We start from the raw sequence: 26446 nt of genomic DNA on the forward strand, positions 1-26446 counted from the left end.
ATGCACAATTTAGAATCTTTATCTTCTATTGATGTCTTTAACTTTTTTCCCCTTCATATATGTAATAGGCTCTTAGCTGTAGTCCCTCAGGTTCTTTTTAGTAGTCTTATAGAAAGATTAATAACTTAAAATAACTTTCACTGTTAAAAAGACAGTGTTGCAGTGAATCTTTTATGTCTTAAGTGCCACATATTCTAGCCTTATTTGTGGAATAGCTATTGTGAAGGATTCTCAGCAGTTTAGAGTCAGAGTTTTCCTAGTGTGCTAACACTTGTTCCATAAAAATAGGTATTTTATTTTTCAGGAGGATTAATGTTTCAAGAAAAGCAGCATACAGCTCTAATTATTCTGATGCATGCATAACTTGGGGCATTGGTTTAGGAATCAGCACTATATTTAAACCTGTGGATGGGAATTTTCCCCATTCTTGGTTACGCTGTAGTGCAAAAAGAATTCCTGGCTCTTTATGCTGCACAGCTGACATTGTGCCATTCTGCTGTTGCTGAATAGAGTTAAGGAACATAACTATAATCACCCTTTTTTATCTGATTGCAGTGTGATTGGGATGGGAAAGTTTCCACATACTCTAAAGCAAAATTTCAAGATACTTTTAAACAAATTTAAATTATAACTTTGTAGCCATAAATTTTATGGGGTAACCTATAGTAGATGTATGTAATGTGCATGCCCCAAAACATTCATGTGATGGTTATGTCCCACACTGGAAAGTAAGAACTAGAGAATTAATGAAATGGCTCTTCTAGAAATTTTAAAGGAAGTGTTATTATACTGTGTTTCAGAAAGCTGTTTTAGTTCTCTCTAGTGATAAAAGTGACCTGGATAATACTAAAGACTGCAGTAGGTAACTGTGAACGTGGTTACGTTTTTCCATATGCTTGTTGTCTTGAAGGACTTGGAAGCATTGCTTTAATCATCATTTGAATTGAATGTTTGCTCTTCAAAACTAGATTTGCAATTGGGTGTCCGCTTCAAACCTAGCTAAAATTATCAGTTTTCAAATACTTTTCTCTGGGACTATAAATGAGCCTTTGTAGAGTTATATGGAATAGATCTACTCTGGGGACATGTTCTCACAATTGATGGCTCATTTTAATTGTAGGATAAAGTGGAATTCTCAGTTGAATTTCTTTCTTTTTTTTGAGAATTTTTTTTCTTAAGCTCATTTTCTGTCTTTCTTAATCCTATACCATTTCAGGTGCTCCTGACCTCTGATAAAGCCGCAGCAAATTTTTCAGATCGTTCTTTGCTGAAGAATTTGGGACATTGGCTAGGAATGATCACTCTAGCTAAAAATAAACCCATCTTACACACTGTGAGTTCCAGCCAGAGGTTCATGTAAAACTTGAGAATGTTCATATAGCATATTATGTCTAAAAATCTCGACTTTATTTTGTACTATTTTTTTAATGATTATTGGGTGTTTGTAAGAGTTTGGCGCATGTTTTGAATCAAATTGTGGTATGCTTATGATCCTACATTATTTAGCAGGATAAACAGAAGCCAGTAAGGGATGGCTGTCATTCCTTTTTGTAAGGCAGGGTCTTATTATATTGATTCCTAATTTGGGAATTAGTTTGGCAAGATACCTTTCTTTTAGTACTTTTTGAGGGGTTTTGAAGTATATTCCCAACTTTTAAAATATTTTTCTTATTCTAGGACTTGGATGTAAAATCTTTGCTGCTAGAGGCTTATGTAAAAGGACAGCAGGAGTTGCTCTATGTAGTGCCCTTTGTTGCCAAAGTCTTAGAATCTAGCATTCGTAGTGTGGTGAGTAGATTTTAATACTTTATTGATGGTTAATTTGTAATAATTAGTTTGTTTCAGCAAAAGGGCAAGAGATTATATCCTTAGTTCTTATGAATGTAGAGCTAGTTTAGTCAGTCTTAGAGAAACTTGGATTTCCAGTGTGAGAGGCTAAGGTAACATTATTTTAAATCTGATTTTAATGGATGGCTTTTGGTTTTGGTGTTTTCGTAACATATGATACAGATTGGAAAAGTAAGGATTTTGTTATGGGCACATAAGTGCTTAACTATTTTAAATAATACAAATTAAATAATGGTTTTTGGGGCCAGCTTAACATAGTAGCTTTTCTTTAGGTTTTTAGGCCACCCAACCCCTGGACAATGGCAATTATGAATGTATTAGCAGAGCTACATCAGGAACATGACTTAAAGGTAAATTTAAAGGCTGCTTTATCCTTTGGGGCATTCTCTGCCTTCACATTATTAAAATTTACAGGAAAGGTAGAGTATTTGGTGGGGGGAAGGGAAGCACTGTAACATTTGGGTGAGAACAATATATGTTGTGTGAATAAAGCTACGTTAAAATAATTCTATTCAGGGATCCCTGGGTGGCTCAGCGGTTTGGCGCCTGCCTTTGGCCCAGGGCGGGATCCTGGAGTCCCGGGATTGAGTCCGACATCAGGCTCCCAGCATGGAGCCTGCTTCTCCCTCCTCCTGTGTCTCTGCCTCTCTCTCTCTCTTTCTGTCTATCATAAATAAATAAATAAATCTAAAACAACAAACAAACAAACAAACAAACAACAATTCTATTCAAATATTTGAATCCTGCAGTTAAACTTGAAGTTTGAAATTGAGGTCCTCTGTAAGAACCTTGCATTAGACATCAATGAGCTAAAACCTGGAAACCTCCTAAAGGATAAAGATCGCCTAAAGAACTTAGATGAGCAACTCTCTGCTCCAAAGAAAGATGTCAAGCAGCCAGAAGAACTCCCTCCCATCACAACCACAAGTAAGTGTGATAATTAGCCCTCTGCTTACCAAAATCTTCTTAAATGGTTCATCTTCATGCATATAGCAAGTTAAAAATATCCACATAATGTGGTGCTGAAATTTCACAAACTTTTTGGTAAGCTATCTAAATTATTAAAGAAACGTTAGTTTTAGGTAGGCATTGCCTTAGGTATTAGAAGCCATCTAATAATTCATAAAATATTCTTAACTCAGTATCATTAATCATATCCCAAATAAGCCAGATTATCTTTTACATTGTTTGAATTCTCAGAACTGCATGGCATGATGGTCTATGTTATTCCTCAAATCTTTGGCTGGCCAGACTACCAACTAGACCTGCATGGGGAGTGAATTATTATACTTGGATCATGTAAATTGGAAGTGTGGGGGCTATGGGAGCGTTGAATGAAAGATTCAGATGTGAGTTAGAATAAACTAGCTTTTCATTCTCTCTTAGTCTGCAGTATCTAAGAATCCCCAAATGAAACCAGGCAACAGCCTAGACTGGAATAAAGAATAATCCAGCAAGGCTTGGGTTTACTATTGCAGCATGTCCTCACAGTTGATTTACTTGCTCTGGGGCATTGTCACTGACATAGGTTTACATACTTTGTTCAAATCTTTAAAACAACAGAAGTTTTCTTATTGTAATTTAGGGTGGAAAAAATCTGACCTGTATTCCGGTCCCCCAGGAGACTAAATCTAGTTAATCTAATGAAAAATCACTTGATAGCCTGCTAATGTTACAGTAAAGAAGTTTGCTTTTTATTAGCTCTTATTTTATCTTTTAATATTTAGCAACTTCTACAACACCAGCTACCAGTACCACTTGTACAGCCACGGTTCCACCACAACCTCAGTACAGCTACCACGACATCAATGTCTATTCCCTTGCAGGCCTGGCACCACACATTACCCTAAATCCAACAGTAAGTAAACACTGCTCCATTCCCCAGTTCCTACTTTGTGACAGGATAAATTGGCCACCTTCCTTTCCTTTTTCCCCCTTCTTCTGGATTTTTAGCAAAGAGCAGGAATTGGGAACTGCTATGTAGTACAGCTTGGATTTTTTTCTACTCTAAGAGTAGAGTATCATCTGTATTGTTCCTCATATCTAAACCCCAAGATTAATCAGCTGGCAATATAATCACAGTCACTAGGAATTCCTTCCAGAAATCAAAAGATCCTTGGGGTGTTCATAGCTTTTTTGCTCTAAATCTTTAAATCTTTAAATCTCTAGGCAAGGGTCTAGAAGTGGAACTTAATACTTTAAGTTAAATTTCTGTAGCTTGGTTATAGGAGGAAGTTTAGTTTGAAGTCCTGTAAGATTCCTATTTTTAAAAGGTAGTATTTTATTCTGGTATGTTCAGAGCGATGATTATCTTCTGGTTTTTATTCTCCTTTACACTTGTTCAAAATCAGATACTTGGAGTATGATCATGGTCTTTTTTATTTTTTACTTTTTTTTTTTTTTTTTTTAAGATTTTACTTATTCATTCATGAGAGACAGAGAAAGAGAGGCAGGCAGAGGGAGGAGAAGCAGGCTCCATATAAGGAGCCCCATGTAGGATTTGATCCCAAAATCCAGGATCACACTCGGAGCCAAAGGCAAACGCTCAACCGCTCAAAGGCAAATGCTCAACCACTGAGCCACCCAGGGGTCCCTGGTCTTTGTTTTTTAGAAACTGAAAATATTCACAAATACAGGAGTAAATAACATTAATACATCGAGCTCCCCCCCCCCCCCCTTTTAAGGACATAAAGAAAGAGATCATTTTAACCTGCCCCCTGCACTATGTTTTGGGGGAGAGGGGGCAGACCTGGATCTAGAAAACGTGATTTCCCTTTATGACACTGTCAGTAATCTGAATACTTTTTTGTATCCAGCATGAATATTTTAAAAATTTCCTACAAAGCCGTTAAGTTAAGTAGATGAAGTATTAGGGCATAATAAAAGATAAAGGTTTGTAAATAGTCTTTAAAGTAAAGCAAAATGGCTTTCAATGTATGGTAGTATAAATGTTTGCTATTCTGAATTATTTGTAGTAATGTTTTTTAAGAAATCCTTTTCACTGTAAACTTGATTCTTTTTGCAATTCTCCAAGCAACTAAAAAATTACTTTCTTTCTTTTTTTTTTTTTTTAAATTACTTTCTTTAAGAGAGTATTTAAGCTATGGACACGTGGATGGCTCAGTGGTTGAGCATCTGCCTTTGGCTCTAGGTGTGATTCACAGCAGGATTCAGGGATTGAGGAGCCTGCTTCTCCTTCTGCCTGTGTCTCTGCCTCCCTCTCTGTGTCTCTCGTAAATAAATAAATAAAACCTTAAAAAAATACTTAAGCTACATGGGGTGCCTGGGTGACTCAGTTTGTTAAGCATCTGCCTTTGGCTCATGTCATGATCTTGGGGTCCTGGGATTGAGCCCCGTGTTGGCCTCCCCTCTCAGGGAGTTTCCTTTTCCCTCTCCCTCTGCCCCAGCTCATGTGCTTGGATAGGTTCTCTCTCTCTCTCTTTCTCTCTCAAATAAATCTTAAGAAAAAAAAAAAGTACTTAAGCCACAGATTTTAACTAAGCAAGCATGTAATGTACCCTATAATAAAAATTTTGCCCATCTGTCTTAGACTTTTTAAAAAAAATTGAAGTTACATCTATTATCACATATCACAAGGTATACTGAATACTACTCTCTTTGTAGCTTAGCTTCTATTTCCTGTGTTTTTCACTGCTTAATTTAAGGTAGACACTGGTAGTTAATGATTAATTTGTAGTAACTTCCAAAAATCATGGGTGTGATTACCAATGAAAGTTGGGTTGTCTTAAACAACTGTTGACTTAACTTGTTTTTTCCCCACCTAGATTCCCTTGTTTCAGGCCCATCCACAGTTGAAGCAGTGTGTGCGTCAGGCAATTGAACGGGCTGTCCAGGAGCTGGTCCATCCTGTGGTTGATCGATCAATTAAGATTGCCATGACTACTTGTGAGCAAATAGTCAGGAAGGATTTTGCCCTGGATTCTGAGGAATCTCGAATGCGAATAGCAGCTCATCACATGATGCGTAATTTAACAGCTGGAATGGCTATGATTACCTGCAGGGAACCTTTGCTAATGAGCATATCTACCAACCTGAAAAACAGTTTTGCCTCAGCCCTACGTGTACGTTGATTATGTTCTTGGTGTAGTACACAATTCTTTATTGCTTGTCTGAAAGAGTTTTTCTTTGCGTATCACATTTGTTTGATGCCTTCCTTTCTCTCAGATTGTAAATTCCATGAGGTGAAGCATCACATTTGTTTTTTGCTCACTATTATGTCCTCAGTATGGTGTTTGGCAGATAGTAGATCTCCAAATATTTATTGGTTTAAGGAAGTGACGGGTAGAAAAAAGTGTCTAAGTTAGCAATCTTGTTTCTGTTTATCACTAAAAATTTAGATTAAAGCACTTGGAATAGGGATAGTACAAAGTAATTTTGGAAAGTGACTTTGTACACACACACGCAGAAGCACACACTCAAGTAACTCATTTATTTTGAGTCTTGCATGTCATATTTTCTTTCTTTTATTGCTTACTGTTTTCGTATTGTGCATATCAGAACAGCCTGGTAAGTAAAATGTTTTGGGTGAATAGTATTTTCATCTTGTATACAGATGAAGATGATTATTGGGCTATTTCATGGTCATAGCTGATGAGTCATAAGTGGAGTCAGGGCTTTTTGTTTCGTTTTGTTTTTTTATTTGTCTAGGTATTGCCATCCACAGAAAGACATCCACTCTTATGTCTTAACCATCCACAGAAAACTTTAAATTGTTTTCTTTTTGTTTCTTCTTCCAATAGACTGCATCCCCACAACAAAGGGAAATGATGGATCAGGCAGCTGCTCAGTTAGCTCAGGACAATTGTGAATTAGCTTGCTGTTTTATTCAGAAGACTGCAGTAGAGAAAGCGGGCCCTGAGATGGACAAGAGATTAGCAACTGTAAGTGTTTACATTTACCATTTAAGTATTTTTTTTTTCTATTTAAGAAAATGCCTCATAACAAGAACCTCAGTGACTTTTTTTATTTGCAGGAATTTGAGCTGAGAAAACACGCTAGGCAAGAAGGGCGCAGGTACTGTGATCCTGTTGTGTTAACATACCAAGCTGAGCGGATGCCAGAGCAAATCAGGCTGAAAGTGAGAATCGGGGCTTTGTCTTTCTCTGACCATCTTTATTTTCTTTCTATTCTTGTTGCTTAAGCTCTTCACTAAGACAATGGGGTTGTATATTTCTGAGACAGATCCTACCTCAGTAACATATCATTGAAGGCATGAAAGATAACTTAGATGGGGTTGCCTGGCTGGCTCAGTTGGTAGACTGTGACTCTTGACTTTAGGGATGGAGTTCAAGCCTCATGTGAGGGATTACTTAAAGTTACTTACTTGAAAAGATTTCCTAAAGATAAAATCTTTAAAATACGTATATATTTAAAAAGGATAATCTTAGAGGCAGCCTGGGTGGTTTAGCGGTTTAGCGCCGCCTTCAGCCCAGTGTGTGATCCTGGAGACCCCAGATTGAGTCCCATGTCAGGCTCCCTGCATGGAGCCTGCTTCTCCCCCTGCCTATGCCTCTGCCTCTCTCTGCCCCCCTCTCCCCCATAATTAAATAAAATCTTAAAAAAAAAAAAAAAGAAAGGATAACCTTAGATGTATGCACCTCCCAGTTGGTTGAAGTGTTACCATAAAGAGTTCATGTCCTTGTTTGGTTTTACAACTTGGTCTTTCCTTCTGGTACTTAAGTTTTTATTGCTAGTTACTTACTATGAAAAGATCATGTGAGAAATCTTATAATTTTACCAGCTCCACTGGAGAATTGGGACTTGTTTTGGTCCAATCTGAAGCATTTTCCAGTGGAAAAACTCAAATGAATTTATCAATGAAGGGGACTCTTGACAGGAATCAGGGAAATGGGAAACACTGAATTGTGTGCAAAACGTACTCAGTCATGCACACAACGTCAATAATGTTGCAGTGACTCCTCAGTCCCTTCTCAGAACCCCCGTGATTATTCCTATGCAAACTTTCCACTTTCAAAAAAACTTGGGTTCAGTTCTGTAAAGAGGATCCTGTCAAAATTGTTTTTCTTCTTTCCAGGTTGGTGGTGTGGACCCAAAGCAGCTGGCTGTTTATGAGGAGTTTGCACGCAATGTGCCTGGCTTCTTGCCCACAAATGATTTAAGTCAGCCCACGGGATTTTTAGCTCAACCCATGAAGGTAAATCTTTGCCTGGGATTAAATTGAGTGTTTTACATTTTACTTTGAATGTTTTTATCTGTTAACCTATCACTTGCTTCCTGTGAGCTTAAGTTAGGAGGAAAACTTAACCCCACAATTATTGAGTATATCTGTTCTTTGTATCAGATCAGCACTGGCATATGGGGGACCCCCCCCCCCCCCCCCCATGAAGTTGATTTTCATGTTTGGCCTAACTAGAGGAATTTACATGGGTGATCCACATGGCTTTGCCTGTTTTTATTTGTTTTGGTTTTGTTTGTTTTGTAAAGACATTTTGAAACAGTCATATACAGAAAACTTGAACATATAGGGAGAAACATTTTCCCCCTGAACCATTTGAATATACAATGCTGACCCTTAGGTCCCAGTCACTCTTGAATACTTTGGTCTGTATTATCTAAAAAGACATTCTCCTGCCAGTACTGCCATTGAAATCAGGAAGTTAACACCGATATATTGATACTTAATTAGTCCTCGTTCAGGTTTTATGAAGTGTCTCAGTATCCCCTTTTTATATTAAAAGGCCCTATTTCAAAATCATACATTTCAGTTAGTTATATTTTTTAAATTCATCCCAGGTTGGTCTGTTAAAACACTTTACTTCTTCCTCCTCTTATATGATCTCAAGACTTCTACAGACTATAGGGCAGTTATTTTCTAGAATGGCTTGATTTGGGTTTGTCCAATATATGTTCTCAGGAATAGATCCAGATAGTGCATTTTTGATAGGTTTATCACAGAAATGATTTTGTGTTGTTATTCTATCAGGCTTTGATAGCTGGACTGAATACTATATTTTCCATGATTTGGATTATCTAATTTCCTAGGCTGTATCCTATCCCATTATTTATCTTGCTTGCTTTAATTACTTGATTGTGTGATGGGTTTTCCTCAAATGAAATACACCCCACACCCCCCCACACCCCCCGCTGGCAATCCCTGCCTTGCACTTCACTGCCCCACCTAATGTTATTAAGATTGAATAGTTCAGGAAGGGGAAAGGAAGAGAACCCTTCTATGTTTCAATGAGAAAAAAATTCGGTGAGTAAACATACTAAATGACTTTTTAATTGCTGCACGAAAAATCTTTAAAATTTGCCTTTTTGGTTGTCTCCTTCTGTAAAACAGCAAGCTTGGGCAACAGATGATGTAGCTCAGATTTATGATAAGTGCATTACAGAATTGGAGCAGCACCTGCATGCCATCCCACCAACTTTGGCCATGAATCCTCAAGCCCAGGCTCTTAGAAGTCTTTTGGAGGTTGTAGTATTATCTCGAAACTCTCGGGATGCCATAGCTGCTCTTGGATTGCTCCAGAAGGTTAGTTATTAAATGTTACCTTTTTTTAATTTTTATTTTTTTAAGATTTTATTCATTCATGAGACACGGCGGGGGGGTGGCAGGGCGGTTTGCAGAAACACAGGCAGAGGGAGAACCAGGCTCCATGCAGAAGCCTGACGTGGGACTTGATCCCGGGACTCCAGGATCACGCCCTGGGCCGAAGGCAGGTGCCAAACTGCTGAGCCACCCAGGGATCCCCTTAAATGTTACTTTTAAGAAGAGACTAAAATATAGTGACTCACACCACCATCTCCTTAAGTTATCCTAAGATTTTAGAATTCAGATAAAACAAATTCTGTTTGGTAATAAGGCAAGTAATTTTCTCTAGAATGTAGTCATGACAGTTATCAGTGGTGAAATGGGACAGAAATTTTTCATTAAGAGTTTTTGAAAATATAGTTAAGAAACTTTAAAAGATACCACTTTAGATTTGGTGAAATAGATTGATCCTAGTACTTGGGTGATGTTGGGAGGGTTGGTGGGGAACATTGGATTTTCACCCTGTAGGGATGGTGGGGCATTTCCTGTGTAGAACACTGAATATAAACTAGATAAAATTTAAAGAGTTGTGTGTGTTAGGGTAAGTGAAAAGCATTTTGGTGAGTTGCAGGCATTGTTAAATGGAGGCTTTAGAAGCTATGTTGTAGTTTTTGTTAAGGTTTGGTTTTTGATTTTGATGGTTGGGCCGCGAGTCCTATATTTTCCGTTTGTGACTACTGTTTTTCTTCCATAGGCTGTAGAGGGTTTATTAGATGCCACAAGTGGTGCTGATGCTGACCTATTGCTGCGCTACAGGGAGTGCCACCTTTTGGTGTTAAAAGCTCTTCAAGATGGCCGGGCATATGGGTCTCCGTGGTGTAACAAACAGATCACAAGGTTAGTAGCCATCTTAGAAGAGTACTATTTATTGGAGTGCTTTCTAACATACGTGCCCTGTTTGTGTCCAGAGATTTCCTTTTTCTAGAAGGTAAATGGGACATTTGTCCAATTCTCAGTACTGAGAATAGTTGATTGGTTGGCCTTTTCCCATTTGGTACACATGATGAGTATGGAAATCCAGTACCTTGCATTGGGGGATAAATTGTAGATCATTGGTTTTAGAGGGTTTCGATGATCATATATAAATATTTCAGTGTCTTAAGTGGAATGCTTTGTTTTCTAGGCTTTGAAAGCAAAACTTGAGTTATAACACTGGGCTGTCTGTTCTACTTTATTATTGGCTATTTTGAACCTTAGATACTAATTTGCAGTTGGTTTCAAAGCATCCTTAGTTTGGAACAGATTACCATTGGATAAAACGGGTTATTTTACTTGATACAGTATGGTTAGGTCTTTTCTCTAAAGACATAATTTTTCTAGGTGCCTAATTGAATGTCGGGATGAGTATAAATATAATGTGGAAGCAGTGGAGTTGCTCATTCGCAATCATTTGGTTAATATGCAGCAGTATGATCTTCACCTAGCTCAGGTATGGAAGAAAGTTTGTTTTTTGTTTTTAAGATTTATTTATTCATGGGAGACACAGGGAGAAAGGCAGAGACATAGGCAGAGGGAGAAGCAGGCTCCATTCAGGGAGCCCAATGTGGGACTCGATCTTGGGGCTCTGGGATCATGCCCTGAGCTGAAGGCTCAACCACTGAGCCACCCCAGTGTCCCGAAGAAAGTTTCTTAAAAAGGAAAAGAGACTCTGGTTGTTGGGAAGTGTGTTTGCTTTAAGTGTTGTCTATCTTACATTGTGCTTTCTGTGTTGCCAGTCAATGGAGAATGGTTTAAATTACATGGCCGTGGCATTTGCTATGCAATTGGTAAAAATCCTATTGGTGGATGAAAGGAGTGTTGCTCATGTTACTGAGGCAGATCTATTCCACACCATTGAAACTCTCATGAGGATTAATGCTCACTCCAGAGGCAATGCTCCAGAAGGGTGAGGATGAAATGTTTTGGGATCTTTGTGTATGTAGTCTATGAAGGAGCTTTAGAAATGAATGTGCAGACTTACTAACAATACCTGTTAACAACTGCTGTACCTACAATATGTGGGGAAACTTTAGTGAGGCCTAAGTCCCTCGAAGTATGAAAGCTTAACTAATTGACGAGCCTTCTTGCTATAGAGCATGTAGTACACACAGTACTAGACTTGGTATTAAGAGCCCTGTGTTTAGGGCACTTTTAAAATCTGATTTTAGGCAAGTTGATTTATGTTTTCTTGAGTAAAATAGAAGTAAAATATCTCAAAGAATTGTTGATAAGATAAATAACAAACCATGGCACAGGGTAGGCAGACCGTCAATATTTGTTGACAATGAACATTAGCTCCATTTCAACTGGCACTTTTTGCAGTGGGGGGGGGCGGCGCGGCGTCAAGAAGTGGCATACCCAAGTTTGGTCATTTGCATGTTATGTGGTCATGAGTAAACAGAAGAACCCAAGGATAATTTTATGTATGGAAATCACTAAAGTGGTTTCTATTAAATAAACAACTTGTCCAACTGTATGTCTGTGAAGTCACAACCATGAGTAGACTGATTTTCACTCTGGATTTATTGTACTAGATTGCCCCAGCTGATGGAAGTAGTGCGATCCAACTATGAAGCAATGATTGATCGTGCTCATGGAGGCCCTAACTTTATGATGCATTCTGGAATCTCTCAAGCCTCAGAGTACGATGATCCTCCAGGCCTGAGGGAGAAGGCAGAGTATCTTCTGAGGGAATGGGTGAATCTCTACCATTCAGCAGCAGCTGGCCGTGACAGTACCAAAGCTTTCTCTGCGTTTGTTGGACAGGTAGAGCTTTTGGAAAGAAAGGTGCTTTTTATTCAACATAAGTAGGGTGTGATGCCTCCAATATTTAAGCTCAGTATTATGTACCTGTGGTCAGACAGTTTACCTCCATACTCATGTAAACCAAAAATGTCATCATCATTATTCTGTTAAATTGGTAAAGCCTATTTCTTTCCTCATCTTTGGACCCTAACCAGTAAATTCAACATTTCATGTCCCCTTTATTTAGTTCTACTTTATCCCATTTCAGTTGTCACAATTACAAAGTACAGTGGTTCAGATAATGAAAAATGAAAGTGCCAGATGTATGTAGTAATTTCACTAGCTCTATAATCAGTAGTGAGAGGATTATGGGCTAATAAATAAATAAAATTCTCATAGTAGCTCATGTTAAAAAAATAGGAAAACAAAAAACTTAAAATATTTAAATGGTAGAGCCTTTTATTATTAAGTAGCTTACTTACCTAAAACTGATTAACATACTCTTTTGGGAAATAGTTTCCAGTATTTATTTTCATTTGATTTGATCTAAATTGGACTTTGAGTTAAAGTGTTAAGAAACAAGTTCCTAGAATAATTAGGTTTGGAAAGAGTATTTGTGAACAGGATGAACAAAAATGTAGGAAAAGAACTATAGTACCATTTAGCATTCTGTTTTTGATCATTACTGTCTGTTTTTAGCTACTGTGAGGGATTCATACCCATTAGTCAGTGTGTCCTACTAATCATATTACTTAATGGCAAGAATGGTACTTTTGCTGAACTGGCCTTAGAATTCCTTTAGTAGAACTGTTCTTTGTTTAGGGAGAGATATTTATCTGGTTATTTCTGCAGATTGACCATTGTATTTCTTTAAACTGAGACCAAAGTTTAGGTGTGCTACCAAAGATTGCAAATTAGATTTGTTACCACATAAATGACAGTGGAATGTGGAAGAGCTGATTTGAATTTCAGAAGTTAAAGTTGAATTTACTTTTCAAGATGAATGTTAACTTATTTAAATAAATCATACTAAGTAGGTCTGTACCATAACAGAATTCTAAAATATACCTTAATGCAAAGCTGTTATTGAATGTTATAGTTTGATACCTGATTTGGATAGAAGAACTTTAAATCAGTTGGTTTTTGTAATCATCAGTATTTCATGGGTATGGATGTGGCACCTGTCTCAGCTCTTCCTGCTGGCTTATTTACTCTTGTTTCTTCTCTCTGTTTAAAAAAAGGAGAATTTATACTTTTTGTTCCCTTTTGCATCCTTTTGAAAATTTTTTCCTCCTTGTGTTCCCTTTTGATCACAGCAGTTTGTCTTCGTTACCACCACCACTCCCCCTTAGTTTTTCAGATTTCAATGTACAAAAGTCCCTCTGCTGACCTCCTGTCTTGCCTTAGGGTACATTAATATCAATTCAGCTATTTTATTGCTTATTAAGGGACAATGAAATTGTTTTAAAGTTTCCAAGATAATGATTAAGTTTTCATTCTGGGCTTGGTTTCTTTAAGTAAGCACTGACCTTGCTCTCCGTATGTAGCCTTAACCTTTGTTATACTGCTGCCTTCTTATGTACTAGCCAAATAACTGCTCTGCTTTGCTTCACTTGCAACACATTTGTACTTTTATCCTTTAACATTTTATTTTAAACTGTGAATTTACATTAAAATAAACTTTAGTTTCATTGAAATAGCCAAATATGATCTGTGGCTATTTTCTTTGGTACCCACTTAATTGTACAAATTATTACTTGATTTTCCTGTTGCAGCTAGTTGGCGTTTTGAAAATTTTGTCATTGGTTAAGTCAGCTGGAAAAAATTATCTTAAATTCTGTAGGAAAGTGAAATATATGTAATTTAATTTCATACTTGGGGAAATGAGTTGTCTAGAATGTCTTTATATGATTTCAGTGGGTTCCTAAAAATTGTCTATTTGCCTAGCTAAATTTCCACAATATTTGGCTATGGACTATTGTTCAAAATTGTCATGTTATTATCTTTCTCAACTTTAGTCTTTTTTGTTCTCCATTAAACTTAAAACTGAGGAATTCTGTCACCAGTCCTTAATGGAGAAATCATTTTCATGGCACGTTTTTTAAAGTAAGAATTAGAAATGTGACAAGGAATAAATGAATATTTCTTAAGCATGAAAATTTAAAATTTGTGTATCTTACTGTGTTTTTGTTTTTTATATATGTGTGTGTATATATTATTGTTGTTGTTGTTCCCTTGTTAGATGCACCAGCAAGGAATCCTGAAGACTGATGACCTCATAACAAGGTTCTTTCGTCTATGTACTGAAATGTGTGTTGAAATCAGTTACCGTGCTCAGGCAGAGCAGCAGCACAATCCTGCTGCTAATCCTACCATGATCCGAGCCAAGTGTTATCACAACCTGGATGCTTTTGTCCGACTCATTGCACTGCTAGTGAAGCACTCAGGGGAAGCCACCAACACTGTCACAAAGATTAATCTGCTGAACAAGGTCGGAACTTCTCTTTTGCCTAAGTCTTGATACACTTAAAATCTACAACAGTGGTTCTCGGGGCCCAACCCGTTCCCTAAAACATTTAGTAACATCCCTTTTTCTGTCTTGAAATTAAATTATAATCACTAAATACTTCAAGAGTGTGGTGCCTTAACTAAAGACCAAAGATGGTGGGGGGAACAGGATATTTCAGTATGTTAATATTTGGTAATGACTGTCCTTCGCTGTGCAGTGGGAAAATCAAGTGGAATGCAGGATGGTCCTTTGACACATTTCTACAGCCTTGATTTTCCTGGTTGGCCCTCCATCTACTAAATGCCAACCGTTTCACCTCTTGGCAACTTCACATCAGACCAGAAAAAATAGGTTTTTAGATTGTATTAACTAATAGAATATGATGTACCACGCTCATTTCTAGACCTTTTAATACTGGCGGGTGTTTGTGAAGAGTATACATCTCTGGTCCAAGATTATGGAAATTCAAAGAAAATACACAAATCTGCAGGCCACATCAAACCAGTGTTTGTTTGGCCCCCTTGGCTGCCAGCATTTAATTGTGTATTCAAACGTATATATCCTTTCTTTTAATGTGGGGCTTAAGAGTACGATAACAAAGTATGTCCAGTGAATGATAAGTGAATTATCTTCATAATTTCTAAGCTCTAATCTATGTACTCTGTAGGTCCTTGGTATAGTAGTGGGAGTTCTCCTGCAGGACCATGATGTTCGGCAGAGTGAATTTCAGCAGCTTCCCTACCATCGAATTTTTATCATGCTGCTCTTAGAACTCAATGCACCTGAGCATGTATTGGAAACCATTAATTTCCAGACACTTACAGCTTTCTGGTGAGTATTGTTGAATTTAATAGACAGTTCTTGTTAAGGATTGCTGTTTTAGTGGTAAAATTGAGAAGTAGTAATCTTGTGGATTTTGAAGCATATTGATTTGAAAAATAGCTTCCGTGTTGTCTACTTACTTATGTTGATCTGTTGTTTACTATATTTAAGTTGGACCTTGGTTCTGACTAAGTCTTTTTTCCCTTCAGCAATACATTCCACATCTTGAGGCCTACCAAAGCTCCTGGCTTTGTGTATGCCTGGCTTGAACTGATCTCCCACCGGATATTTATTGCAAGAATGCTGGCACATACGCCACAGCAGAAGGTGTGGCTGCAGTTTATCTCCTACAGATGAAGACTGTAACTACTTGGAGCTTATTATTAGCACTCAGTCACTTAGTAATAATTGCACTTTTCCCAGGCTTAGTCGAGAATTATTTAATGTGGAGTATAGTTATGGAGAGAGGTTTAACCAGTACTTGACTGCCTCTGCCTAGAAGCCATTCCTCAATGATAAGGGTATTGCTTTTCCAAGTGTGTTGTGAGCCATCTGTATTAATCTCTCTTAAGGACTTTTATTAAAAAGTTGAAACCTGGGCAGCCCCGGTGGCTCGGCGGTTTCGCGCCTGTCTTCAGCCCAGGGTGTGATCCTGGAGACCCAGGATTGAGTTCCACATCGGGCTCCCTGCATGGAGCCTGCTTCTCCCCCTGCCTGTGTCTCTGCCTCTCTCTCTGTGTCTCTCATGAATAAATAAATCTTTGAAAAAAAAAAAAAAAAGTTGAAACCTTGGAGCACCTTTGTATAAAGCTTTGGATAATTAATGGAGCTCTACAGCCTGCCAGTTTTATAAGTTCTCACTCTAAATGCTAAAGCTCTCACACTCAAGGGTGAAGACCACTGGTCTATATTTGAAGAAAATTAGGATCAAGTTCTAGTAAAGAGTTTTTAATTGTGTAATTGCAAATAAACACAGTTAACATGAGAAATTTTTCTCCCACTTAAATGGGAGAAAATGGCAAATGAATACTGTAGAAAGTATCCTTGATTTGCCCTTCCAATTAAATGTGACTAATATGCTTGGCAGAAAAGAAAGATAATCCTTAAATTGAGTGGGTTTTATTTGGTATTCCAGGAGGAGGAACACAATAACAATAAAATTGTCCAAAAATAAACATGATTAATATAATTGGGAGATGGTGACAGTCCAAGTTTGGCTGAAAATAGAGGATTTATGTTGTGAACTTTTTGTAAACTGGATCAGGTTATTTGACAGGAGTTGGAAGTGGGGAAAAATGGTTGAGACCTAGGGCTTAATTAAAAGAGGGAATTAAAACAGACCTCTGTCAGTTTCTTAGTTGACTGTTCTGTGTTTTGTCTGAAATTTTCTCAGTTACCTCCTCCTCTTTAAATTTTGCTTATAGGAATTTCTGGAGAGCACACCCCCCCCCCCCCATGGTTGATTTATCTTTTTTTTTTTTTAAGATTTATTTTTATTTATTTATGATAGAGAGAGAGAGGGAGAGGCAGAGACACAGGCAGAGGGAGAAGCAAGCTCCATGCCAGGAGCCCGACATGGGACTTGATCCCGGGACTCCAGGATCGCGCCCTGGGCCAAAGGCAGGCGCGAAACCGCTAAGCCACCCAGGGATCCCCTGATTTATTTATCTTTAGAGAAAAAGAGAGCTAGAAATCCGAGCTGACTCCCCACTGAGTGTGGAACTGGCAGGGAAGCTCAGTCTCACAACCTGAGATTATAGCCTGAGCCGAAATCAAGAGTCAGATGCTCAACCAACTCAGCCACCCAGGCACCCCTGGAGCAATTTTGTTTTAAATACCATTTCTCACTATTGCCATAGTTACGCTTACTCCTTTTTAATGTCAGTCAGTCCTTAAGAGAGGTATATATGTCAGTATTCTCTAGTTATATTAGTAAGAGGAAGATAATAAGTCACAATGTTGCTGCTTGGGCAACTTTTTGGTGGTAAATCAGCAGCTGAGTATAATTATGACTCATGTATATTTCTTTCTTTCAGGGATGGCCTATGTATGCCCAGCTACTGATAGATTTGTTCAAATATTTGGCTCCTTTCCTTAGAAATGTGGAACTCACCAAACCTATGCAAATCCTCTATAAGGTAATTAATTTGGAGTTATAAAGCCTAATTTTTTTTTATTAAGTTTTCTGTTTTGGGGGTTTTTTAAAAAGATTTTGTGTATTTGCGAGAGAGGGCAGGGAGAGGGGCAGAGGGAAAGGAAGAGGGAGCCTGATGCGGAGCTAGATCCCAGGACCCTGAAATCATAACCTGAGTTCAGGTCAGACACTTAACCAACTGATCCACCCAGTTACCCCAATTTTTTATAAAGCCTTTAAAGGATAACATATTCAGAAAAGTACAGAAATCAAATGTGCTTGTGCAGTCAGTGCCTGAACAGGGATTCATAGGTTCAACTTTAGTGTATACTACTAGTTTACTAAATAGATATGTCCATTAACTCTTACACCAGGATATACCTATTATTGTCTGCTTTTTGTTTTAACTGTTTTGGGCAGTTGTACAGTAGGATCTCATTATGGATTTATTTTGTATATTTTTTTTTTCTTTTTGTGAGTATAGATTAGTCATTTGGATTTTAAGAGTTTTTTATTTATTCATTAGAGAGAGATAGCACACGTGTGGGTGCACAAGCAGTGGGAAAGGCAGAGGGAGAGAGAGAAGCAGATTTCCTGCTGAGCTAGGAGCCTATCATGTGGGGCTCGATCCCAGGACCTGGAGATCACGACCTCAACCATCTGAGCCCCCCCTGGCACCCTGCCATTTGGGTATTCTTTTGTGATGTTCCTTTTATAGTTTTATGCTCATATTTCCACTAGATTATCTGTTTTTTTTTTTTGTAGGAATTTTTCATGTATTTCTGGATATAAACCCTTTAATACATATTCAAACACTTGTCACTCTTGTGGCTTGCCTCTTAACTCCCTTAAACCTTAGGTGTCCTTTGAGGAATGGAAGTTTTCAAAAATAATCAAGTTTTTGCTTTCATTAAATGTTTCTTTTTTAAATCTCATGTAAGAAATCTTTGCCAATCCCAAATTGCAATCTGTTCTGCATACACTCTGTTCACTGACCAAGAAGCCATGTTACTCTGGCCTAGGTGATATGATCTGTCTCGTATTTATTTTTGTGTATGGTGAGGTTCTTTTCCTTCTTTTTCCTTTATGTTCCCACCCCAATATATAATAACAAGGCTTTTCAGTACCATTCTTCATTCCGTATTGAATTGATTGGGCACCTTTGTCAAAATAATTGACTATTTGTGTATGGCTGTCTTAGTTGATCTCTTTATCTGTTTGTAGAGGCCAGTACCAAACTGTCTTGATTCATAAAACTTATAAAGTCAGAGTTATCAAGCAGAGTAAGTGCTCTTCAACTTTGCTCTCTTTTAAAAATTTATTTTGGCTATTTTGTGTCATTTGCCATTGCGTAAAGAACTGCAGTCAGCTTGACTTTGAAAACTGGCTGGGATTTAGATTGAGATTGCAGGGGATTTGTAGATCACTTTGAAGAAGAATAGACCTCTTAATAATATTGAGACTTTCAATCTTGAACATGTGTATTTCTATTTAGTTAGGTCTTTAATTTCTCTCTGCAGTGCTTTTGTAGTTTTCAGCGTAGAAGTTTTCAGCCTCTTTCTTTAGACTTATCTGTAGATATTTGATGTTTTTTGTAAAGTGGTAGAACAGTTTTTAAATTTTTTCGTATTTGTTGATCCTGTATAGAAACAAAATGGATTTTTGCCAGCTACCTTGCAATATTTACTTTCTCTGTGAGTTTACTTGTGTCTTTTGTGGGGAGAAGTATATTCTGTATACACAGTCATTAAAACTGCATATAACAGTGGGTTTTTGTTTTGCTTTTTACCTACCTTACTGCAGTGGCCAGGAACTCCAGGACAGTGTTGAATAGAAGAGTGATAATGGCATGCTTGTCTCATTAATGCTCCTTAAAAAAAAAAAAAAAAGCTTTCAGTAATTCAGCATTAAGTGTAATGTTTTTATAAATCTACGGTTTTGTTTTGCAGGTATCATTATCTAAATGAGGAAATGCCCTGCTATTCATAATTTGTTGAGTTCTGAAATCATTCAATGGGTATTGAGTGCCTTTTCAAGATTATGTAAAATATTATTTCTGGGGTTGCCTGGGTGGTTCAATGATTGAGCCTCTGTCTTTGGCTCCGGTCGTGATCTGAAGAGTCCTGGGATTGAGTCCTGCATCGGGCTCCCCGCAGGGAGCCTGCTTCTTCCTCTGCCTCTCTCTCTGTGTCTTGCATGAATAAATGAATAACATCTTTTTTAAAAAACATTTTTTCGGGCAGCCCTGGTGGCCCAGCGGTTTGGTGCCCTCTCAGCCCAGGGTGTGATCCTGGAGACCCCGGATTGAGTCCCATGTCAGGCTCTGCCTGCATGGAGCCTGCTTCTCCTCTGCCTCTCTCTCTCTCTCTCTGTCTGTCATGAATAAATAAATAAAATATTTAAATAAAAAACGTTTTTTCTGTTAATAACTCCAACAAATACTTAAACTGCCATTGCATTTTGGGCCATTTGGTCATGATATATCATTGTGATTTCTAGTTACAATATTTAGCATTTTTGTGTGATTTTTCACATCAAGTTTTGGTGTCAATATTATGCAAATCTCATTGAAAGAGCTCGAAAATATTCTTTCTAAATTTATTTTTGAGATCATGAAAATAGTATTCATTTTTCCTTAAATATTTATAATTAAGTTTTTACCAGTAAAGCTATCTAGGCCTGGATTTTAATCTTTTCAAAGAACGAGCTTTGATTTATCTTTCCCTTCAGTACTTTTAAAACATGTAATTGATTTTGGCTCTTTTACTTTCTTGGTTTTCATTAGCTGCTTTTTCCATCTTCTGCAGACTTATGTCATTTTAATTACTTTTTGCCAGCCTCTTTGAGCATATATACTTAATGTATAAACTCCTCAGAGCTAGTTTTTGGTGATTTAAGCCTGTAATTTGTTACTGAGGTATATACTTTTGTATTTGCTTGTTACGTTCATAATAGTATAAATGTTACTCTCATTTCTTAACAATGTGGAAACAGCCAATGTTTTTCTCATTTTTAAAAAATAGGGCACTTTGAGGGTGCTGCTGGTTCTTTTGCATGATTTCCCTGAGTTCCTTTGTGATTACCATTATGGATTTTGTGATGTGATCCCACCTAATTGTATTCAGCTAAGAAATCTCATCCTGAGTGCCTTCCCAAGAAACATGAGGCTCCCGGACCCATTCACTCCTAATCTGAAGGTAAGTTCCAAACAATTTAAGGAAAAGAAAGTTTTGTCTTAGTATTTTAGTCCTTTCTCTGGTAGTAGACTTATTTAACCGCTTTCCTTGCACACACACACACGCACAAATTTGTTAGGTAAGGATGCTCTTTGCGGGGGTAATCATGTTATTAATACTAAGCTTGCTGAATATTGGTTCACAGTATTTGCCTACTTGCTATTTTCAATTAATTTTTATAGAACATCAACTGAGGTATTATTTGCTAGCTGGCCCTGATAGCATAGATTTGCAGGATAGACCTTTGTAATGCTCATATTTCATAGGTGTTTTTTTTTCATAGGTGTTTTTTATGTCTATAGCCCTGATTTGGCTACTGTAATTTTTATGCATTTTGTCTATTTCAAATACATTATTTTCTTTTTAAAGTAACCAGTATGATGTTCTGTTCTGCTGGGGCATCTTTTCAAAGACTAGGGATCTTGGTGTGAGGAATCTCCTCTGTACTCTTTTGAAATCCAAGTCCAGGAAACAATTAGTAATATACATTAGACCTCTTCACAAAAGGTACCTATCCTGCCTTAATTTGAAAATATAATTTATTATAGAATGAGAGATTTTTATCATTTTGTAGATAGATTCTTTTAATTAAAAATTAATAAAAAGTGGCAGCTTTTAACAAGACATTTACAATGTGCAGTTTATTTTTTTAAGGCAGAGAAAATTTGCTGTTAACTCCTACACATGCTTCTGGTTTTGATTATTTTATCTGTCTGGCAGGTGGATATGTTGAGTGAAATTAACATTGCACCCCGGATTCTTACCAATTTTACTGGAGTGATGCCACCTCAGTTCAAAAAGGATTTGGATTCTTATCTTAAAACTCGATCACCGGTCACTTTTCTGTCTGATTTGCGAAGCAACCTACAGGTTAATTTGTTTGCCTTTATAGAAAAACACTTAGGCCACCCACAAGACTATGTATAATACTATTTGGAAGTCAGTGTCTTCAACTGGATTTAAAATTTTTAAAACATACTATTTCTAATGGATGAGATTAACTAGATTATGCATTTTACTAGTTGTTTTATCACCAACACAAAGCTATTGCCTTGGAAGAGACAACCAGGAAATAGGTTTGTTTTCTGTAAGAATGTACTGCTGATGATTGGCACCTGTTAGTACGCTCAAGATTGTTTTAAATGGATTCTGGTTTAGTTTGCTATACAAAAGAGGACTTGAAATTGTGTTACCTTCCAGTCTTTCCACACCATACTACTTACCCCCTCCAAATAGAAGATTTCATTGAGTAATCTCCACACCTAATACGGGGCTCAGACTCAACCCTGTGATCAAGAGTCACACACTCCACCCACAGCCAGCCAGGCACCCCTCCAAATACTTTCTATAATTAAGATAATGCATAGTCTGACTTTACAAACTTTTTTTTTTTTTTGCTGGTACCTGTTGAAGCTTTGGCTTCCAAAGGGAACTCCTGTTTCTGTTATTGACCCAACCACCCTTAGGCTGCTGTGTATTTTGTTCAGCAACCTCACAAAGTCAAGCAAATTTCTAAAATTTAAATCAAAAACCGTTGAGAGCAGTTCACCTTTTCTGTGAAGGCATAAAAACGATTTAGAAATACTGAATCCTCTGTGAATAAGGAGCTTTCTGTTTTGTTCATTTAGGTATCCAATGAGCCTGGCAATCGTTACAACCTCCAGCTCATCAATGCACTGGTGCTCTATGTAGGGACTCAGGCCATTGCGCATATCCACAACAAGGGTAGCACGCCATCAATGAGCACGATCACCCACTCGGCTCACATGGACATCTTCCAGAACCTGGCTGTGGACTTGGACACTGAAGGTGAGTGAAGCCAGACAATTCTCAGAGTTAAGTTCTTTGCACTTTTTGCTACAGTCTGGTCATAAAATGCTTTAGCCACAACAAATATTTTGTCAACAGGTTTATGGCTCTATTAAAAAAAATTTCTTACTTTAATCCAGTTAACATACAGTGTTATAGCAGTTTCAGTGTATAATAGTAATACAACAATTCCATACATCACCTGGTGCTCATCCTAAGTGCATTCCTTAATTTCTATCACTTATTTAATCAATCTCCCCATCCGCCTCTCCTCTAGTAACTATCAGATTGTTCCTATAATTAAAAGTCTGTTTCTTGCTTTGACTTTTTTTGTTGTTGTTGTTGTTGCTTAAATTCCATATACATGTGAAATCATGTTATTTGTTTTTTCTCTGCTGGCTATTTCAATTGCATAGTATCTGTTTAATGCAGAAAACTGAGAAAATGTAAAGGAAAGAAATATCCAGAATCCTTACCACATCGCTTAATACTTCAATGTGTATGATTACAGTGTTTTTTAAGTGTGAAAATAAACAGCATTCCTTTTACTAGGCTCTCTTTAAAAATAAGCTCATTTTACATTGTTTTGTTAGTCTGCCTTTCCCCCCATTTATTAGTGTCTGTTAGGCAACGTATTAAGTATTAGGTATATACAAATTAATGCATGGGACTTTCCCTACCTGCTTTGCAGAAAGTTGGCAGTATAGTTTTTCCCATAAGTTGCATCTTGCATGGTGTAATCACATTTTTTTTGAGCTTCTAGATTCATTCTTATTACAGAGACTTCAGTAGGTACTAAGTACGTAGTCTTGCTTATTTGAACACACATATACTTTATTTTTTTAAATTTTTTTTTATTTATTCATAGAGACACAGAGAGAGAGGCAGAGACACAGGCAGAGGGAGAAGCAGGCTCTATGCAGAGAGCCTGACGTGGGACTCGATCCAGGGTCTCCAGGATCACGCCCTGGGCTGCAGGCGGCGCTAAACCGCTGTGCCACCGGGGCTGCCCACACATATACTTTATTTAAAAAAAAAACAAAAGACTTTTTAAAGTAGGCTTGAGCCCAATGTGGTGTTGTGGTGTTTGAACTCGACTCTGAGATCGAGTTGAACACTTTAACCCACTGAGCTATGCAGGTGCCCTTAACACACGCATAGTTTAGAATGGATGCCTACTTTGCTATCAGTTCTTGAGAGGTTAATCTTGAGATATACATACACTTGCTTGTCTATTTGTAGAAAGGATTTGAGATAGCTTAAAAATCAAGATTGAACAAAATTGAATACCTGATTATCCAGAGCCCAGCAAAAAATTTTTAAAAAGGTAGCCCTTAGTGTTAAAGCTCGCCTGGATATAGCCATATCACACATGACTAATATCAAGCAGAGGCAGACAGCCAAACCCAGTTAATACTTATTCCATTATAGTCTAAACTAGCAGTTGTTAAAATGTGGTCTGGAAACCCTTGAGGGTGTTCTGACCTTTTAGAAGAGTTGTAAGGTCAAAACTATTTTCAAAATAATGACAACATTTGTGTTTTATTGTTTTGTTTGCACTCATGTTGTCATGAGTATACAGTGGAGTTTTCCAGAGCTACATGAAACAATACTGGAACAGATTGAAACACAGAGGCGGAAATAAGAATCTAGCTGTCTCCTATTAAGTGACATTAAAGAAACCTGTGAAATGTAAAACAGTAATATACTTACCTACATTGTTTTGGAAAATATTTATATGCAGTGGACCTGTTTTTAAATATTAAAAAAATTAATGTGGAAAATACAAAATAAACCCCCCAGAAATGGAAACATTGGGGACCCCAAGTACCACTGGTTGAAAGGATACTACGAAAGCCTGTATCAGAAAATCAAACCCTAGCCACTTAGAATGATTTAAGAATGATTTATCTTTTTTACATTGGCTTTTCACAGTAGGTTTGCAATAAACTAAGTTTTCTGAATTTTTAGGTCGGTATCTCTTCCTGAATGCCATTGCAAATCAACTGCGGTACCCAAATAGCCACACTCACTACTTCAGCTGTACCATGCTGTACCTTTTTGCAGAAGCCAACACTGAAGCTATTCAAGAACAGATTACAAGGTAAGGGAGAAGTTTTGATAATTCAAAGTAATGCCTCTTCCCTTTTCTTATTAATCTTTTTTTTTTTTTTCCTGTGCAGTGTTCATTGAGTATCTTCTACATGTCCATTTAAGACATCTTTTACATGTGTTAAATAGGAGATACAGTTGTGAATAAAATGGACATGGTTCCTGCCCTAGCAATTAAGTCTGATGGACACAAAATCACAAGCAGAGAATTATAGATTCTAATCATTACTAAAATAAATGGTTTTCAATGAAAGGTTGTTACCAGCATTTTGATTGTAAATCAACAATGTCTCAGGTGGTGATGACAAACTTTTTTTTTTTTTTTAAATGACAGCATTCTTATCCAGAGTCTTGAATCTGCACAGGCCTATTAAAAGCCATGTTTCTTGTTTCTGTTTTTTTTTTTAATATTTATTTATTCATGAGAGATGCAGAGAGGCGGAGGCATAGACAGAGGGAGAAGCACACTTCCTGCGGGGAGCCCAGTGTGGGACTCTATCCTTGGACCCCAGGATCATGACTTGAGCTGGAGGCAGGCGCTCAACTGCTGAGCCACCCAGGCGTTCCAAAAGCCACATTAAAGAGCTTGGGCTTTTCTTCATCCTCTAAGATGAGAGGTTTGAAGGAGAAATAACAAGATCATAGTTTTTTTTGTTTGTTCAATTATAGGAATCTATTGCAGATTGCTTGGACTGTGTATAGCATTGGAGATTGGACAGTAGGTGATAGAGATATATATAACACATTTTAAAAAGTGGGCCAGACTTTAAAAATGTGTCCCTTTACCCAATAGTCTGTGTTGTCTCATTATTAAATGAGAATGTTCTATTTGTGATTATAAAGCTATAGTGAACTTCTTGTACATAAATCTTTGTTTTTGTATTTTTATGGTAAATTTAGAAGTATAATTGGTTAGGGCAAAAGATAGGAAGATGTAAGCTAATAGTGACCACCATTCAGAAAAACAGCAATTTACACATCCACTGGTGGTAGAATTCATTTCCTCTTTCACTGTGTGCATTCTTTGAGTTACTTTCTGTGAACCATGTAATCTAATACTATCCTTTACCTTAACTTAGTTTTCTAGGCTCACTAATGGGAAGAGGCAGAATTTCTAATTCTAGAATCCATCTGCAGTAACCATGCTGTATGTAGACATTAATCCATTTGTCTTTTGTAAAGCTAATAACTTTTGCATGTGGTTTAGTAATCAAAGAGAAAAGTTAGGAAAAAAGGTAAAGGAGAAGTGTGGTTAGGTAGGTTTCCGGTTTCCTGGGTGGCTCAGTGGTTAAGTGCCTGCCTTCAGCCCAGGGCATGATCCTGGAGACCCAGGATCAAATCCCACGTCAGGCTCACTGCATGAAGCCTGCTTCTCCCTCTGCCTATGTCTCTGCCTGTCATGAATAAATAAAATCTTTAAAAAAAAAAATAAATAAATTTGTAGGTTTCTATATGCATTAACTAATCTTTTTTTTCCCCTTCAGGGTTCTCTTGGAACGGTTGATTGTAAATAGGCCACATCCTTGGGGTCTTCTTATTACCTTCATTGAACTGATTAAAAATCCAGCGTTTAAGTTCTGGAACCATGAGTTTGTACACTGTGCCCCAGAAATTGAAAAGTGAGTTCAAAGTAATTTGTTTGAAAAAAAAAAAAAAAACAAAGTAATTTGTTTGAG

At 37.4% G+C, this 26446-nt stretch overlaps 1 protein-coding gene and 1 non-coding gene across 2 annotated transcripts in view; both read left to right on the top strand.

Moving 5' to 3' along the window:
- CNOT1 (CCR4-NOT transcription complex subunit 1) overlaps window positions 1–26446 on the top strand; it is a 66406-nt gene that overhangs the window by 38751 nt on the left and 1209 nt on the right. Inside the window, exons 25-47 of the mRNA XM_041767505.1 lie at window positions 1217–1333; window positions 1678–1788; window positions 2121–2198; window positions 2598–2775; window positions 3576–3706; window positions 5634–5930; window positions 6609–6749; window positions 6842–6946; window positions 7904–8023; window positions 9173–9364; window positions 10119–10261; window positions 10745–10853; window positions 11140–11309; window positions 11938–12169; window positions 14391–14639; window positions 15325–15488; window positions 15689–15806; window positions 17516–17617; window positions 20637–20810; window positions 21570–21719; window positions 22478–22658; window positions 24630–24762; window positions 26255–26389. Of these exons, the coding sequence (XP_041623439.1) occupies window positions 1217–1333; window positions 1678–1788; window positions 2121–2198; window positions 2598–2775; window positions 3576–3706; window positions 5634–5930; window positions 6609–6749; window positions 6842–6946; window positions 7904–8023; window positions 9173–9364; window positions 10119–10261; window positions 10745–10853; window positions 11140–11309; window positions 11938–12169; window positions 14391–14639; window positions 15325–15488; window positions 15689–15806; window positions 17516–17617; window positions 20637–20810; window positions 21570–21719; window positions 22478–22658; window positions 24630–24762; window positions 26255–26389 (3530 nt within the window). The remainder of the gene's footprint in view (window positions 1–1216; window positions 1334–1677; window positions 1789–2120; window positions 2199–2597; window positions 2776–3575; window positions 3707–5633; window positions 5931–6608; window positions 6750–6841; window positions 6947–7903; window positions 8024–9172; window positions 9365–10118; window positions 10262–10744; window positions 10854–11139; window positions 11310–11937; window positions 12170–14390; window positions 14640–15324; window positions 15489–15688; window positions 15807–17515; window positions 17618–20636; window positions 20811–21569; window positions 21720–22477; window positions 22659–24629; window positions 24763–26254; window positions 26390–26446) is intronic.
- On the top strand, window positions 387–525 carry LOC121498368. The gene has a single exon (XR_005989747.1). It is a non-coding gene; the product is annotated as a small nucleolar RNA SNORA46 (small nucleolar RNA).

The sequence above is a fragment of the Vulpes lagopus genome, chromosome 8 (genome assembly GCF_018345385.1).
Source record: "Vulpes lagopus strain Blue_001 chromosome 8, ASM1834538v1, whole genome shotgun sequence".
NCBI lineage: Eukaryota > Metazoa > Chordata > Mammalia > Carnivora > Canidae > Vulpes > Vulpes lagopus.